Below are 13,210 nucleotides of genomic sequence, written 5' to 3'. Positions count from 1 at the left end.
TTTCATGGCGAATCTTAGCCCATACCGGTTGCGGTACGACATTGCCGAACAACATATTGATATCGGCAAGATTCATTACCGTAGCATCTACGAGCTGCGATAATTTTTTGTAATACCCTGTAGGATTTTTGCGAGGGTCAGGCAAAGATTGCTTCACCTGTAACACTTCTGATCTTTTCCATGGGAGATGTATCCATACTCTCTGGAAGAAAGGCAAAATCGGAGGGTTAGCTACAGGATTACCTGGCATCCAAACTGGCGGAACTTCTCGCATAGGGAACTGACCAGACTCGTCTGGCTGTCTTTCAATATCCTCAACAAACAAGGCTTGAGGTATAGGAGTGGGACGAAAAGATAGCAACCGTTCAACGGCTCGTCGGACGTTAGTATCCACTATCAGTCCAGCCGAAAACTGAAGCTGTAAATCAGACAACGCGGTCAGCACCTCGTCAGGTGCGTCGGCTGATATCTGATCACGAAGGACCTTGCACATTTCCTCGAACACAAATCTCTGGGTTGGTATATTGAACTGACAAAATGTGTTGAGTACAATACGGGGTGGATTTCTAAGGGGGTGCGTCATCCAACCCATCGCCATATTATATAGCGAAGCACGTTCCCTATTACCTGGAAGCTGACTACGTCTCTGAGGACCATCGGAACCAGCGGACCCATAAACAGGTCCGAGCGAATGAAAGAAGCTAGCCGCAAGAGGAGAATTACGACTACGAGTAGAGGGAGAAGTATAAGACACAGGACTAACAAGTGAAGGAGTAGAAACAGAAACAACAGCAGGGGTTAACAGAGCAGGAGCAGTAGCGGAAACAGGAGTATGTGGAAGCGGTGGAGCAGTAGGAATAGCAACAGACGAAGGAGCAGGAACAGTCGGAAGAACGGGTACAGGTTGAGGAACAGGCAAAGGAAGAATAGGTGCAGGAACAGGTACAGGGGGAATCACAGGGGCTGTGGTACCCTGTACGTACGGAGGTGGCGATTTCATAAGATAGGACATTAAAGGATCCTCAACTGACTCATCCTTCTTTTCCGGCTCCGTAGGCAAAGCAGGATAGCATTTATCTATAGTCATACGCTGTAACCTGTCAAACACTTCCTTTTCCTTAACCTCCTTATCATGCTGAAACTGCTCTGCTTTCTTTACAATGGTACCAGCACTATCTCTCTGATTTCGTTTAGTCTGTCTGATTTCTTTCTGTCGGGCTTCTTTACGCCACAACCGAAAGGCATCAAACATGGCCGGCCTTGACTTTTTCGCGAACAATTTAACCTCTAGATTATCTAAGATCGGGGCCTCGAAGCTACCATGTGGTGGCCAGCGAAGGTCACCATCTTTCTTTGTATATTTAATCCAGTAATCATTAAAAGTAATCGGGCCTAGCCCATGTTTGCTGTACAATTCATAAGTGGGAGTTCCAACCGGAGGTATCGGACACGAGTCCTCCAGTCGGGAATCCGTACCACAAGGTCTGAAACAACTAAACAAAGTACTACGACCAGGCATCTTGCACACTAGCCGAGTTTCACAAACTTCAAGGGTTACGGGATTTACCAAGTCCCAGCAAAGAACAAAACCCTCGGTTTTTGGCGGCTGCAGTCGTCAAACAACACAACAAAGTACCAAGAACTACAAATGCAATGGAACCATGCAACCACTAAGTAACCACAACCAAGAACTCTGGGAGCGACCCACAAATACTTAACTCAAAGATCGATGGCGTCTCCAGGAAGGCCCGTCAATCGTCTCGCTCTACCAAGGTCTACGCCAGGCGCCAAAACAGGTCTACAGTCAGGGCAGCAGTCCGTCGCAGCCGTCAGGAGGCGGGAATCTTGGCGGGAAAAGTCTTCGGGCCACTTATTTCGACAACAGGATCGATGAAGCGGAGTGCACCTTCCCTCGGAGATTTCACACGAAGTTCCTCACGATCGTCGGGCTTGGACCGGTACCACTGATGCAGCCCCACGTTAGGGCGCCAACTGAAGGACTGGGTTCTTTAAGACCCAGCGGTGCCAGGGCACAACACCTGAAACCTTCGTGGGTAACCTGCTCCGGCGTACGAATGACAGAGACACGGGACACTTCCTTCGGCGTCAAAGATTCAAGGTTTATTTACTGCAGGGAACACAGATATCACGACAAGTACAACTCGTGCAACTTGGGGAGACTGCTTCAAATTGGTTCTGTGGATCGCTCCTTTTATACAGTTTTTACCCATAGGACAACATGGTACACAAAGGTTTACGACCCGGTTCCCACCATTATCCCCCAGAGGGGTCGCTTTGGTCACTTTGATACACATAAGGTCCGGAACATAAGTGCGGAAACATTTGGCGGTTCCCAACTGTAAAAACCCATCTTCCCAACATTAGTGCATTCCAATCGGCAGTAAAACAGATCGAAATAGGAACAAAGACAGGTGCAGAGGAAGACGGAGACAGTGGGGAGATCGGAAAGGGTGTAAAAGGGGAGGTATCGGGAAACACGAGATACAGGCATCAAAGGGACGTGCCTAATGAGATGCACGGCTGAGACAATAAACCGGCACGGCGAGATGAGCCTCGAGCGGGGCCATCTGCCTTACAGTATCATCCCCCTCGTCATAAAGACACTTACAAAAGACATGTGTCTTCCGCAAATATCTTGGGAGTCCCAGGGTCGCGAAGCGGACAGCGTCCGTTCGCTGGCTACTTGAGGGCAAGAGACAAAATGGATGCCGTATCTAAGATGGAACCCGTGGGTACAGATGAAAAACCCACATAATAAACGAACGGTTTAAGTTAGCACAGCGAAACTGCGCACACTTACTAAACTCGTTATTTGCGGTTCATAGATACCAGACTCGACCATATTCGTGCGAGTCGAAAACACCACTTACAATTGTCACGGAACCTCACGCTCCGTCCACAGACACGCCAGCAAACTCTGGAACCTGCTTGACACAACATCACCAGACGTCGCCTTCCTGACGGAAACCTGGATGAACGCCTCCTCAGCCCCGGCATCGCAATAGCCATCCCAGACGGATACAAGATGACCCGGAGGGATCGCGTCAACCACACTGGAGGAGGCATCGCCATCGTCCACAGGAACACCATCCGCATCACGACCAACTCCGATGACACCCTCACCGCCGCCAAGCACCTTCACTTCCAGATACACACCGATCCCAAGACCACCCTCAGAGGCACTCTCATCTACAGACCCCCTGGACCACACACACAATTCAGCAAAGCCATCGCAGACTTCATCAGCCCGCACGCCCTCACCTCCTCTGACTACATCATCCTAGGGGACCTCAACTTCCACTTGGAAAACAACAATGACAGCAACACCACCACCCTACTGGACAACTTCGCCAACCTCAGACTCAAACAACTGGTGAACACCCCCACCCACTACGCCGGCCACAGGCTTGACCCCGTCTTCTCCTCCAGCAAGCACATCTCCTTCAGCCACTCCACCGGACTCCATTGGACTGACCACAGCTGCGTTAACTTCTACTTCAGGAGAACCACGACCCACCACCAACCTCAACAGGTTCCCCGCAGGAGATGGAACAAGATCACCGCCGACCAGCTCACCACCTCCCTAAGCCAGAACCCTCCCACCAGCGCAATGGATCCCAACAAAGAAGCCCGCAACTTCACATAGTGACTCACCAACTGCGCCGATGACCTTGCACCTCGGAAGAACCCACCCAGCAGACCCGGCAGCAAGAAAGCCTCGTGGTTCACCAACAAACTCAAAATATCCAAGAAAATCTGCCGCGCCCTTGAAAAAGCCTGGCGCCACGACCAAACAACAGAAAACATGACAGCACTCAAGAACGCCACAAGCATACACCACCAGCTGATCTACACCACCAAAAGAACAACATTCAAAGAACGACTGGACAACAACATCCACAACAGCAAGGAACTCTTCAGCATTGTCAAAGAGCTCTCTAACCCCAGCGCCGGAAACAATGACATCACACCCTCGCAAGACCTCAGCAACTTACTCGCCTCATTCTTCCACCAAAAGATCGCTGACATACACACCAGCTTTGGCGCACAGACCACGCACCCAACCACCGAACCAATACCCCCCACCACCACCCTCTGCAACTGGACCCCGGTCAGCACCGAAGACACCACCCGCACAATGAACACCATCCACTCCGGATCCCCTACCGACCCCTGCCCCCAACACGTCTTCAACAAGGCCAACTCCATCATCGCACCCCAACTCCGGGACATCATCAACATCTCCTTCATCACCGCCACCTTCCCGGAGAGAGCTGGAAGCATGCCGAGCTCAGCGCCCTCCTGAAGAAGCCAACAGCAAACCCCACAAACCTCAAGAACTTCCGCCCCATCTCCCTCCTCCCTTTTCCCGCGAAAGGTCATCAAGAAGACCGTCAACAAACTGCTCGCCCCCTTCCTCGAGATGAACGGATCCCTCGACCCCTCACAGTCCAGTTTCCGAGCCAACCACAGCACCGACACCGCCCTCATCGCAGCCACCGACAACATCAGTTCCCTGCTCGACAACGGGGAAACAGCTGCCCTCATCCTCCTGGACCTCTCTGCAGCGTTCGACACAGTTTGCCACCACACACTAATACAACGCCTCAGCAACACCGGAATCCAAGAGAAGGCACTGGAGTGGATCATCTCGTTCCTCGCCGGAGAGTCCGCCTCCCCCGTTCTGATCTGTGGCCACCGAAGTCACCTGCGGCGTACCGCAAGGATCCTCGCTCAGCCCCACCCTCTTCAACGTCTACATGAGCCCCCTCACGGCCATCGCACGCCAACACAACCTAAACATCATTTCCTACGCCGACACCCAGCTGATCCTCTCCCTCACCAACGACCCCGTCACCACCAGAGCCAGCCTACACAGAGGAATGAAAAATGTCGCTGAGTGGATGATGAACAACAGCTTGAAACTGAACTTAGACAAGACGGAAGTCCTCATCCTGGGCTCATCCCCTTCCTCCTGGGATGACTCCTGGTGGCCCCCTAACCTGGGCACCACCCCCAAGCCAACAAACCACACACAAAACCTGGGCTTCATCCTGGACTCGTCCCTCTCGATGGGCCAAACAAGTCAACGCCATCTCGTTATCCTGTTTCAACACCCTGCGCATGCTCCGAAAGATCTTTCGATGGATCCCCACCGAAGCCAGGAAGACAGTCACCCAGGCACTCGTCACCAGCCAACTGGACTACGGGAACACCCTCTACGCGGGAACCACAGCCAAACTACAGCGCATACAGAACACCTCCGCACAACCTGTCCTGTACATCCCCCGCCACAAACACATCTCTGCCCACCTGAGAGACCTGCACTGGCTCCCCGTCAGCAAGAGTATCATGTTCAGACTCCTCACCGACGCTCACAAGGCTCTCCACGACCTGGGCCCCAAGTACCTCAACAACCACCTCACTTTCTACACGCCGACCAGTCAGCTGTGTTCGACCAGCCTCGCCTTCGCCACCATACCATGCATTCGCAGAGCCACCGCCGTAGGAAGATCCTTCTCCTACCTGGAGGCCAAGACATGGAACTCCCTCCCCATCCACCTACGGCTGACCCAGGACCATCTCTCCTTCAGGAAGCAACTCAAGACTAGGCTTTACGAGCAGTAACGGACCCCCCCAGCGCCCCAAGACCCTAGCAGGTGAGCAGCGCCCTTTATTGTTTTAATTGATTGATTGATTGATTGATTGACACACTGAACCCTCAACTACCACCCTGACACCCTGAAGCCAGGAATCAACAACTAGCCAGCCCTCAACACCAAAGACACACTGAAGACGATGAAGTCAATCTTTTCCGGGGCCCCACGAACCCCTGCCCACTCCACATTTTCAACAGAGCCTCCAACACCATCGCACCCATGCTCTGCCACACCATCTACCACTCCTTGGCAACCGCCTCATTCCCTGACGACTGTAAAGACGCTGAAGTCAAACCCCTCCTGTAGAAACCCTGAGCGCCCCCGACCTAAAAAACTACATTCCCATCTCCCTGCCCCCATTCAAAGTGAAAGTCATCAAGAAAGCCATCAACAGCCAACACACCACATTCATCGAAGAGCACAACATCCTCAACTTCTCCCAATCCTGCTCCAGAAAAAACTACAGTATGGAAACCGCCCCCTCACCACAACAGACAACATCCGCACCCTACTGGACAAAGGAGAAACAGCAGTCCTCATCCTCCTCGACCTCTCAGCGGCGTTCAACACAGTCTCTCACTGCACCCTAATGCGCAGACTCCACAACACAGGGAACCAAGACAAGGCCCTCGACTGGATGAGCTCCTTCCTCTCTGGCAGAATGCAGTGGGTCAGACTCCCCCCTTTCCTCTCGGTCCCCCAGGAGTCATCCCTCAGCCCTACGCACTTCATCGTTTACATGACTCCGCTTACCCCCATTGTCAGAACCTACGGTCTCAACATTGTGACATATGCAGACAATCCCCAACTCATCCCCTCCCTATCCAACGAACGCGATACTGCCAGACACAACTTTTGAGAAGGTATGAAAGTAGTCACCAAATGGATGAATAACAGCTGCCTACAACTAAACACCAACAAAAGAGCAGTACTCATCATGGGCCCAAACATGAATGCCTGGAATGACACCTGGTAGTCTCCCTACTCTCGGAAGCCGAACCACCCCCACGGACCACACACGCAACCTTCGAATCATCATGGACTCCAAGCTAAAAATGAACCACCAGATCCACTCTGTCTCGTCTTCCTGCTTCCACAAACTCCGCCTCCGATACAAGACCTTCAAATGGATCCCCCTCGAACAAAAAAAGACAGTCACTCATGTCCTGGTCACCAGCAGATTCAACTACGGCAATGCACTCTACGCCGTAATAAACAAAAACTTTACTCACAAGTTACAGAACACCACCGCAAGACTGGTCCTCGAGCTGCCAAGACACTACCACATTTCCCAGCTTCTGCACACACTCCACTGGCTCCCCTTCGAAGCTAGAGTCACCTTCAAGATGCTCACCCACGCCCACAAGGCCCCCACAACACCGGACCAGCATACCTAAACAGCTGACTTAAGTTCCACGAACTCCAGAGGACCTTACAATCATCCCAGATCTCCTACGTCGTGGTCCCCTGCATCAGAAAGACCAGATCGGGAGGCTGCTCCTTCTGTTTCCTCGTGGCCAGAGCCTGGAACACCCTTCCGCTCCACCTCTGACAGACAACATCGCTCCCCATAACTGGCTCCCCATCTTCGCAAGAAATCTCTAAACCTGGCTCTGTGACAGCCCCCCCTTCATGGAATGGATCCTGCTAACCCCCGCTAACCCTCCAGGTACCTTGAGACCCTTACGGGTGGGTAGTCGTGCTTAACAAATGCCTGATTGATTGATTGGAGATTGAACCTGATACATTGTGCCGAAAGGAAACATAAATGCACTTTGTATTGGTTTCAGAATAAAGAATGTCCAAGGCGTGTCTTATAAGTAAGCTTCTTACCTGCAGGTGCCTGTAGAGCCCAGTGATGGTTGCCATGGCAGCGGATGTGGTTGATAACATGTCACCAATAACAGCAGCCAGGACCCCTCTCGACCAACATCTGTAGTTAGGGACTGTGACCGAATCTTCTCTTCTTGATAATAACCCAATGGTGCTTAGGGTCACTTGGGCCACGCTGAGAAATGAACTAAAGACCTCAAAGCCCAGGGTGATGTTGGGCAAAAGGTCAGGGTTCTTGTTAATCTCCTCAATGGCAGAAACAAAGGCGAAGAAATGTCGAAAGTAACGGTGAGTAAGGCTGCAAGGAAAATACATTACTTTGAGTTACTTATTATTCAGGTGGCTTTTGAAGACAATGTTCTCTTTTATAGAGGTGTCATTTTTGATATAACAATATAATAATCAACCTCACTCTTCATCATCCCTTTTATCCCCTTGTGATTAGGACTCTGTAAACACCCTTCGGGGTTCCACAAGGATCTACCCCCCATCTCTTTTAAATTCTATCTGGAACCTCTTGTGGATTTCTTCAACTTATGGAGTCTCCCTTCCCATCAATATGCAGAAGATATGCAGATTTATATAAGACTTAAAAAAACAACTTGTTTGACCGGATCAAAGACTACCACTCAAAAATATAAAGCTGAGTGTCCTGACAGTATCTGAAACTGGATTAAAACACAACCGACCTTTTGATTTCATTAGCTGGGACCCTGAAACGACACAGCTAAACAGAGGCAGTTTCTCATCAAGGGCAGCAGAGCTCTGTCTTTTTTACTTTTGCCTCCGTTGCCAAAAAGCAAAGTTGTTGTTACAAACGTAAAAAATTCCATGCAGTGCTTTTTCTTGCACAGGCCATGGACGCTGCACACCGCCATTTAAGTAATTGTATTTTCTATCTTGTAAGTGTTGGTAATACAGTTATTTTGTACAGGAACCACTTTATGCTTTGATATTTGAGCTAAGTGATGAAATCTGACTTAAACAGAAGAACAGGTCAATATATGAAGCAGTTAATTGATTTATCCTATCATCAATGATCCGATGGAACTGAAGCATAGATCATGAGAATGGTAGTATGAGTAAGTCAAGCATTGTATTTACACACCTACACCTAGAGTAAAGATGTGGTATATTAGTAAGTGTGGTGAGTATATGGTTCTCAGTGGCATTGCTTTATTTTAATAGTGTTGGATTCCAGCCCCCCATCTCTGAAGTGGACTGAACCCAGTTTTGCACTGCACACTGCCAGTATGCTTCTCACCGTGAGTCAATGACGCTGAGTGACGCTTCTGTTCTAGCAAGACCCAAAGTCATCAGCTCAGCAAACACATAACCTAAAGGACCAGTTTCCACCGCCTATTGACATAGGGATACAATTAGTCACAGGTGTTTAGACTGAAGCCTTGTAGTACTGGGGCTTCACGTCAATCAGGGAATGGAGACATGGTCATCCCACCCTTTCCCAACTTGTCATAGGGGTCGGGTTTTCCCAACTTGTTCCAAGGGGTGGGGTCCTACCCGGTGATGAAGGGGGAGAGGGAGCGATAGAAGCTGCAGGCAGACGGGAACCTGAGAAATCAAGCCTGTGCTGTTTGTCATCAGGGCTTTGAAGACCCTGTGAAGATTAGGGTGTCTGCTTTAAGTGCTGTACTTTGTGGGGGACACTATTAGCTCTGGAGCACCATACATGTATGGTACTGCACAGTGACTGACTGTCTAGCAGCCAGGAGCAGGCATGTAGACCTTGTGGTGGTGTGGAACAGAGGTAGAGCTGGTACACTCTGCAGGTGTGTGTGACATGCTTGGAGTCTCCTGACAGTGCCCTGCAGCCATCAAACTTGTGAACTATGAGGTGAGAGGTTTATGCTTTATGGGTGCGCCTGTCCCTGAAAATGTTTGAATCACCAATTGGGTGTGTTTTGGTTTTGACTTCTTTGTGCATTGCTATGCAGTTTTTTAGTGAGTGCAAGAACTCTACCAGTCTTTGTCCAAACTGCATTTGCAAACATATTTGGAAGTGCTTTCATATGTTTACGATAATAGTTTTTTGTGCAGATTGTAGCCTGAACTCACATATTTTTTCTGTCAAATGTGCTTTATTTTCATAATAGACCAGTAAGTCATCCACATCACATAAGAATATTTTTTTTAAATGGTAATATTTTACAAGTTGATTAAAAAAAATGAATACATGTCAAAACAAATTCTTATCATAATTCTGCTGCATATCACAAATATTTGGTTTAGTACTTTAGAGAAACATCATGTGGTATTAGCAACAAGTTACTAGGGTACTCGAATGCTGTATTGGTGAGCTCAATTTGAAGCTGGTTTCTCATTGCAGTATCTTGTCATGTTATGTTATGTTATGATAACAAAGTTTTATATAGCGCTCGTACACCCAGAGGTTTCATGGCGCTGACTGACAGATAATCTAGAAACAGGGGAAGATTAAGCATGAGCCTGGACGAACAGCCAGGTTTTAAGTTGTCTTCTGAATATCAGGAGGTTGGAACAGGAGCAGATTTCTGAGGGAAGGGAATTCCATAACTGGGTAGCAAGTATTTCAAACCTGCAGCCTCCCTGGCGTTGGAGTTTGTAAGGGGAATGTTCAGGAGATTTTGGTTGGCAGACCGGAGGCTGCGGGAGGGGGTGTATCTAGGCAAAAGGTCATGGATGAATTGGGGGCTGTGGGCGTGAAGGGATTTGAAGGTGATACAAGCTGTTTTAAATGTGACACATTGAGAGATGGGAAGCCACTGAAGTTGTTTTAGTAAGGGCCTTGCTGATTGCCAGCATGGCAGTCGATGGATCAGTCTGGCTGCCTGATTCTGGGCCATCTGGAGGCGCCTGCCAAGGGTGATAGTAAGGCCCAGATAGATAGCGTTTGCATAGTCCAAGTGTTATAGTACAAGAGCTATCACCACCTGGATCAGGGCTAGCTGGGTGAGCACCCGGCTTATCTTCTTAATCCTCCGGAGCTGAAAAAAGCAGGTGGACACAACTGAGCTCAATTGGGTTTTTAATGACAGGTCTTTGTCAATGAACACCCCCAGGCCTTTAACCGAGCTGGAGGGAGTGGGAGGGGAGCCAAGCTCTGGTGGCCAATAGTGCGGGCCCCAGAACAGTTGGCTTTTACCATTAAGAACCAGTTTGGTCTTGCCGGGGTTTAATTTCAGCTGGTTAGAGTCCATCCAGTGGTGGATATGGAGCATTGTGCTTTGAAAATCCTGAATCGATTCAGAGGAATTGTCAATGGTGAAGATGAGTTGGAGATCGTCAGCGTAGTTGAAGGTGACGTCTTTAAATGTTTTTAAAGACTGAATCAGAGGGGACATGTAGATGTTGAATAAAATAGGGGACAGCGAGGGGCTTTGGGGAACCCCGCAGGAAGTGCGGGGTTTGGGGGCTGAGAAAGGGGCCAAGCAGACGGCTTGGGTACGGTCACTAAGGAAGGACCTGATCCAGTCATGAGCTGAGCCACAGATGCCGGCTTGTTTGACACAGTCGAGAAGGATGTTATGGTCTAATAGCACCAGGACCGGGAGAATCCCTCTGTCAGAATTATGACGGAGGGAATCCAGGACAGCAGTGATAACTGTCTCAGGGGAGTGAGCAGGTCGAAATCCAGCTTGGAAGGGGTCCAGAAAGTTGGATTGCTCAATGAAGTTTGAAAGGTGTGACATAACGTGGGCCTCCAATACCTTAGCCAGGTAGGGGAGGAGGGAGATTGGCCTATAATTGGATAGAGTGGAGGGGTTGGCTCCTGTTTTTTTAAGAGGGGTACAATGACTGCCTCCTTAAAGGTTTTGGGGACCACGCCTTGAGATAGTGATGCATTGAGAAGTCTCAAGATCGGAGGGAAAGTGCAGAAAATATATTTTTTTAAATGTAGGTGGGCCAACATTCTCGAGGAGGGCCAGTTTTTACCCGGGTCAGGAGGGCTTGTAAGGAAAGTGCATTGAGGGGTGGAAAGTGATTGAGGGAGCAGGTGCTGGAGGCAGCTGCAGGCGGAGGAAGTAAAGGATCCATGACAGGGATACTGGCTTTGATGGTGACAATTTTGTCGAGAAAATATTGATTAAGGAAGTTGCATAGGTCCTGGGTAATCAGTGGCTTGGGCAGGATTCTTTCAGAGTTGGAGAGTTTGTCATTGATAGCAAAGATATCCTTGGATTTATTACCTGAGTGTTCCATTATGCTGGAAAAAAGGCAGCTTTAGCTTGCATGATGGCTTTCATATAGTCTACTCGAGCAGTTAAGTAACAGGTTTTTTCAAGTGGGTCGTAGGCTCTCCTCCATATCCGTTCCTTTTGGCGGGCGACTAGTTTTTAGGCCCTGAGGTCATGAAAAAAACATTTATGGGCGTCCAACCGGCGGATGGTTTTGAGCTTTTTTAATGGGGCATGTGTATTACTTGCTGCTAAGAGCCAGTTAGAGATATCTGCCTCGGACTGATCGAGGTCTGCATTGTAGGCGGGCATAGAATTCTCTAGATTATCCAAAAAGGCTTGTTTGTCGAGGGTGCCCCATTTTTTAATGAGGCCCCCCTTAGTATTTATGTGTTTGCTATGCATACAGATGGAAATACTAAATGTAATCAGACCATATGCAAGGAGAGATGATGGGCAAGGAGATAGTGAGGTTAGTGCTCCAGACCTGATCTAATATGTGTCCCTTGGTGTGGGTAGCAGAGGTAATGTGATAACTGAAATTGAGGCCCAATTTCGCTGGCCTGAGGGCCACCTAAGTCACTGTCAAACCAATAGTTGAAGTCGCGGACTAATAAGATTTAAGTATAATCGGTAACCATAGCGGCCAATTGGTCATGACAAGAGCTATATGAGATTAAGGACAAAATACATCACATAAAACTCTGGTCTCTAAAAACACATATAGGAGTCCACTCAAAAATTCTATAGATTGCAGAGCAAAATGTATTATAATTGTGTCCATCCATTCATGATCATAGCCTGCTAGCCAATATAATATTACGAGATGGTTACTAGATTGTTATGGTGGTCACAGACTAACAAGTCAAAGAAGCCTCAGAAATATAAAAGGGACTCATATTTAGGAAGGAGAAACCCTCCTATCGAACAGCGTTTTGTTACATGTCCCATGTTACATACGTTTTGCCTGAAAGGCGTAATACCCAATATTAAGGGCCAGGTGTCTGCTCACATATAATATACCAAAAAACAAAAGAGGGAGTGAAGAGGGAAAAAAAAGGTAGAATCGTCCTCCCCCAAAATATTTAAAACAACTAAAAAGATTCTACCTTTTACTACTAACGTTAACGTATCCTTCCTTATCGGAAACTCTTATATATAGATGGATGGTGGGAATGAGTGTAACCCATTGAACTGACCAGGGAAACACTATGGGCCCTATTAGGAAGGCGGTCAAAAAACCCCTCCGACTGCCATGGTAGCGGAAATCAACTGTCCGCTGGTACTGCGGCAAAATTCTGATTAGGATCAACCGCCACAAAATTCGACCACTCCTTAAAGAGGTCACGAAAGACCACCTTGTTGTGGGCAGGGCTTGTGAAACTCCAACCGCAGCGGTTGGATTTGCAGTGGAGACCCACAAACCCGCCGCGAGGCCAGCGGAGTGACAGCATGGAAAATTAGGATTCCATTGAGGTGACAGCAGGACGATCCGCTGTTCCAGACTGCCGCAATCGCAAA

General features: G+C 48.8%; 1 protein-coding gene across 1 annotated transcript in view; it reads right to left on the bottom strand.

Annotated features, from left to right (window-relative positions):
* LOC147663463 (vomeronasal type-2 receptor 26-like) overlaps nt 1–7,658 on the bottom strand; it is a 539,064-nt gene extending 531,406 nt beyond the window's left edge. Inside the window, exon 1 of the mRNA XM_086950432.1 lies at nt 7,515–7,658. Within this exon, the coding sequence (XP_086806558.1) occupies nt 7,515–7,574 (60 nt within the window). The 5' untranslated portion in view covers nt 7,575–7,658. The remainder of the gene's footprint in view (nt 1–7,514) is intronic.
* Nucleotides 7,659–13,210: the final 5,552 nt, after the last annotated feature.

The sequence above is a fragment of the Lissotriton vulgaris genome, unplaced genomic scaffold, assembly GCF_964263255.1.
Source record: "Lissotriton vulgaris unplaced genomic scaffold, aLisVul1.2 SCAFFOLD_246, whole genome shotgun sequence".
Classification (NCBI taxonomy): Eukaryota; Metazoa; Chordata; class Amphibia; order Caudata; family Salamandridae; genus Lissotriton; species Lissotriton vulgaris.
Note: the sequence above shows the minus strand (reverse complement) of the source record. Positions and strands in the feature narration are given on the sequence as shown.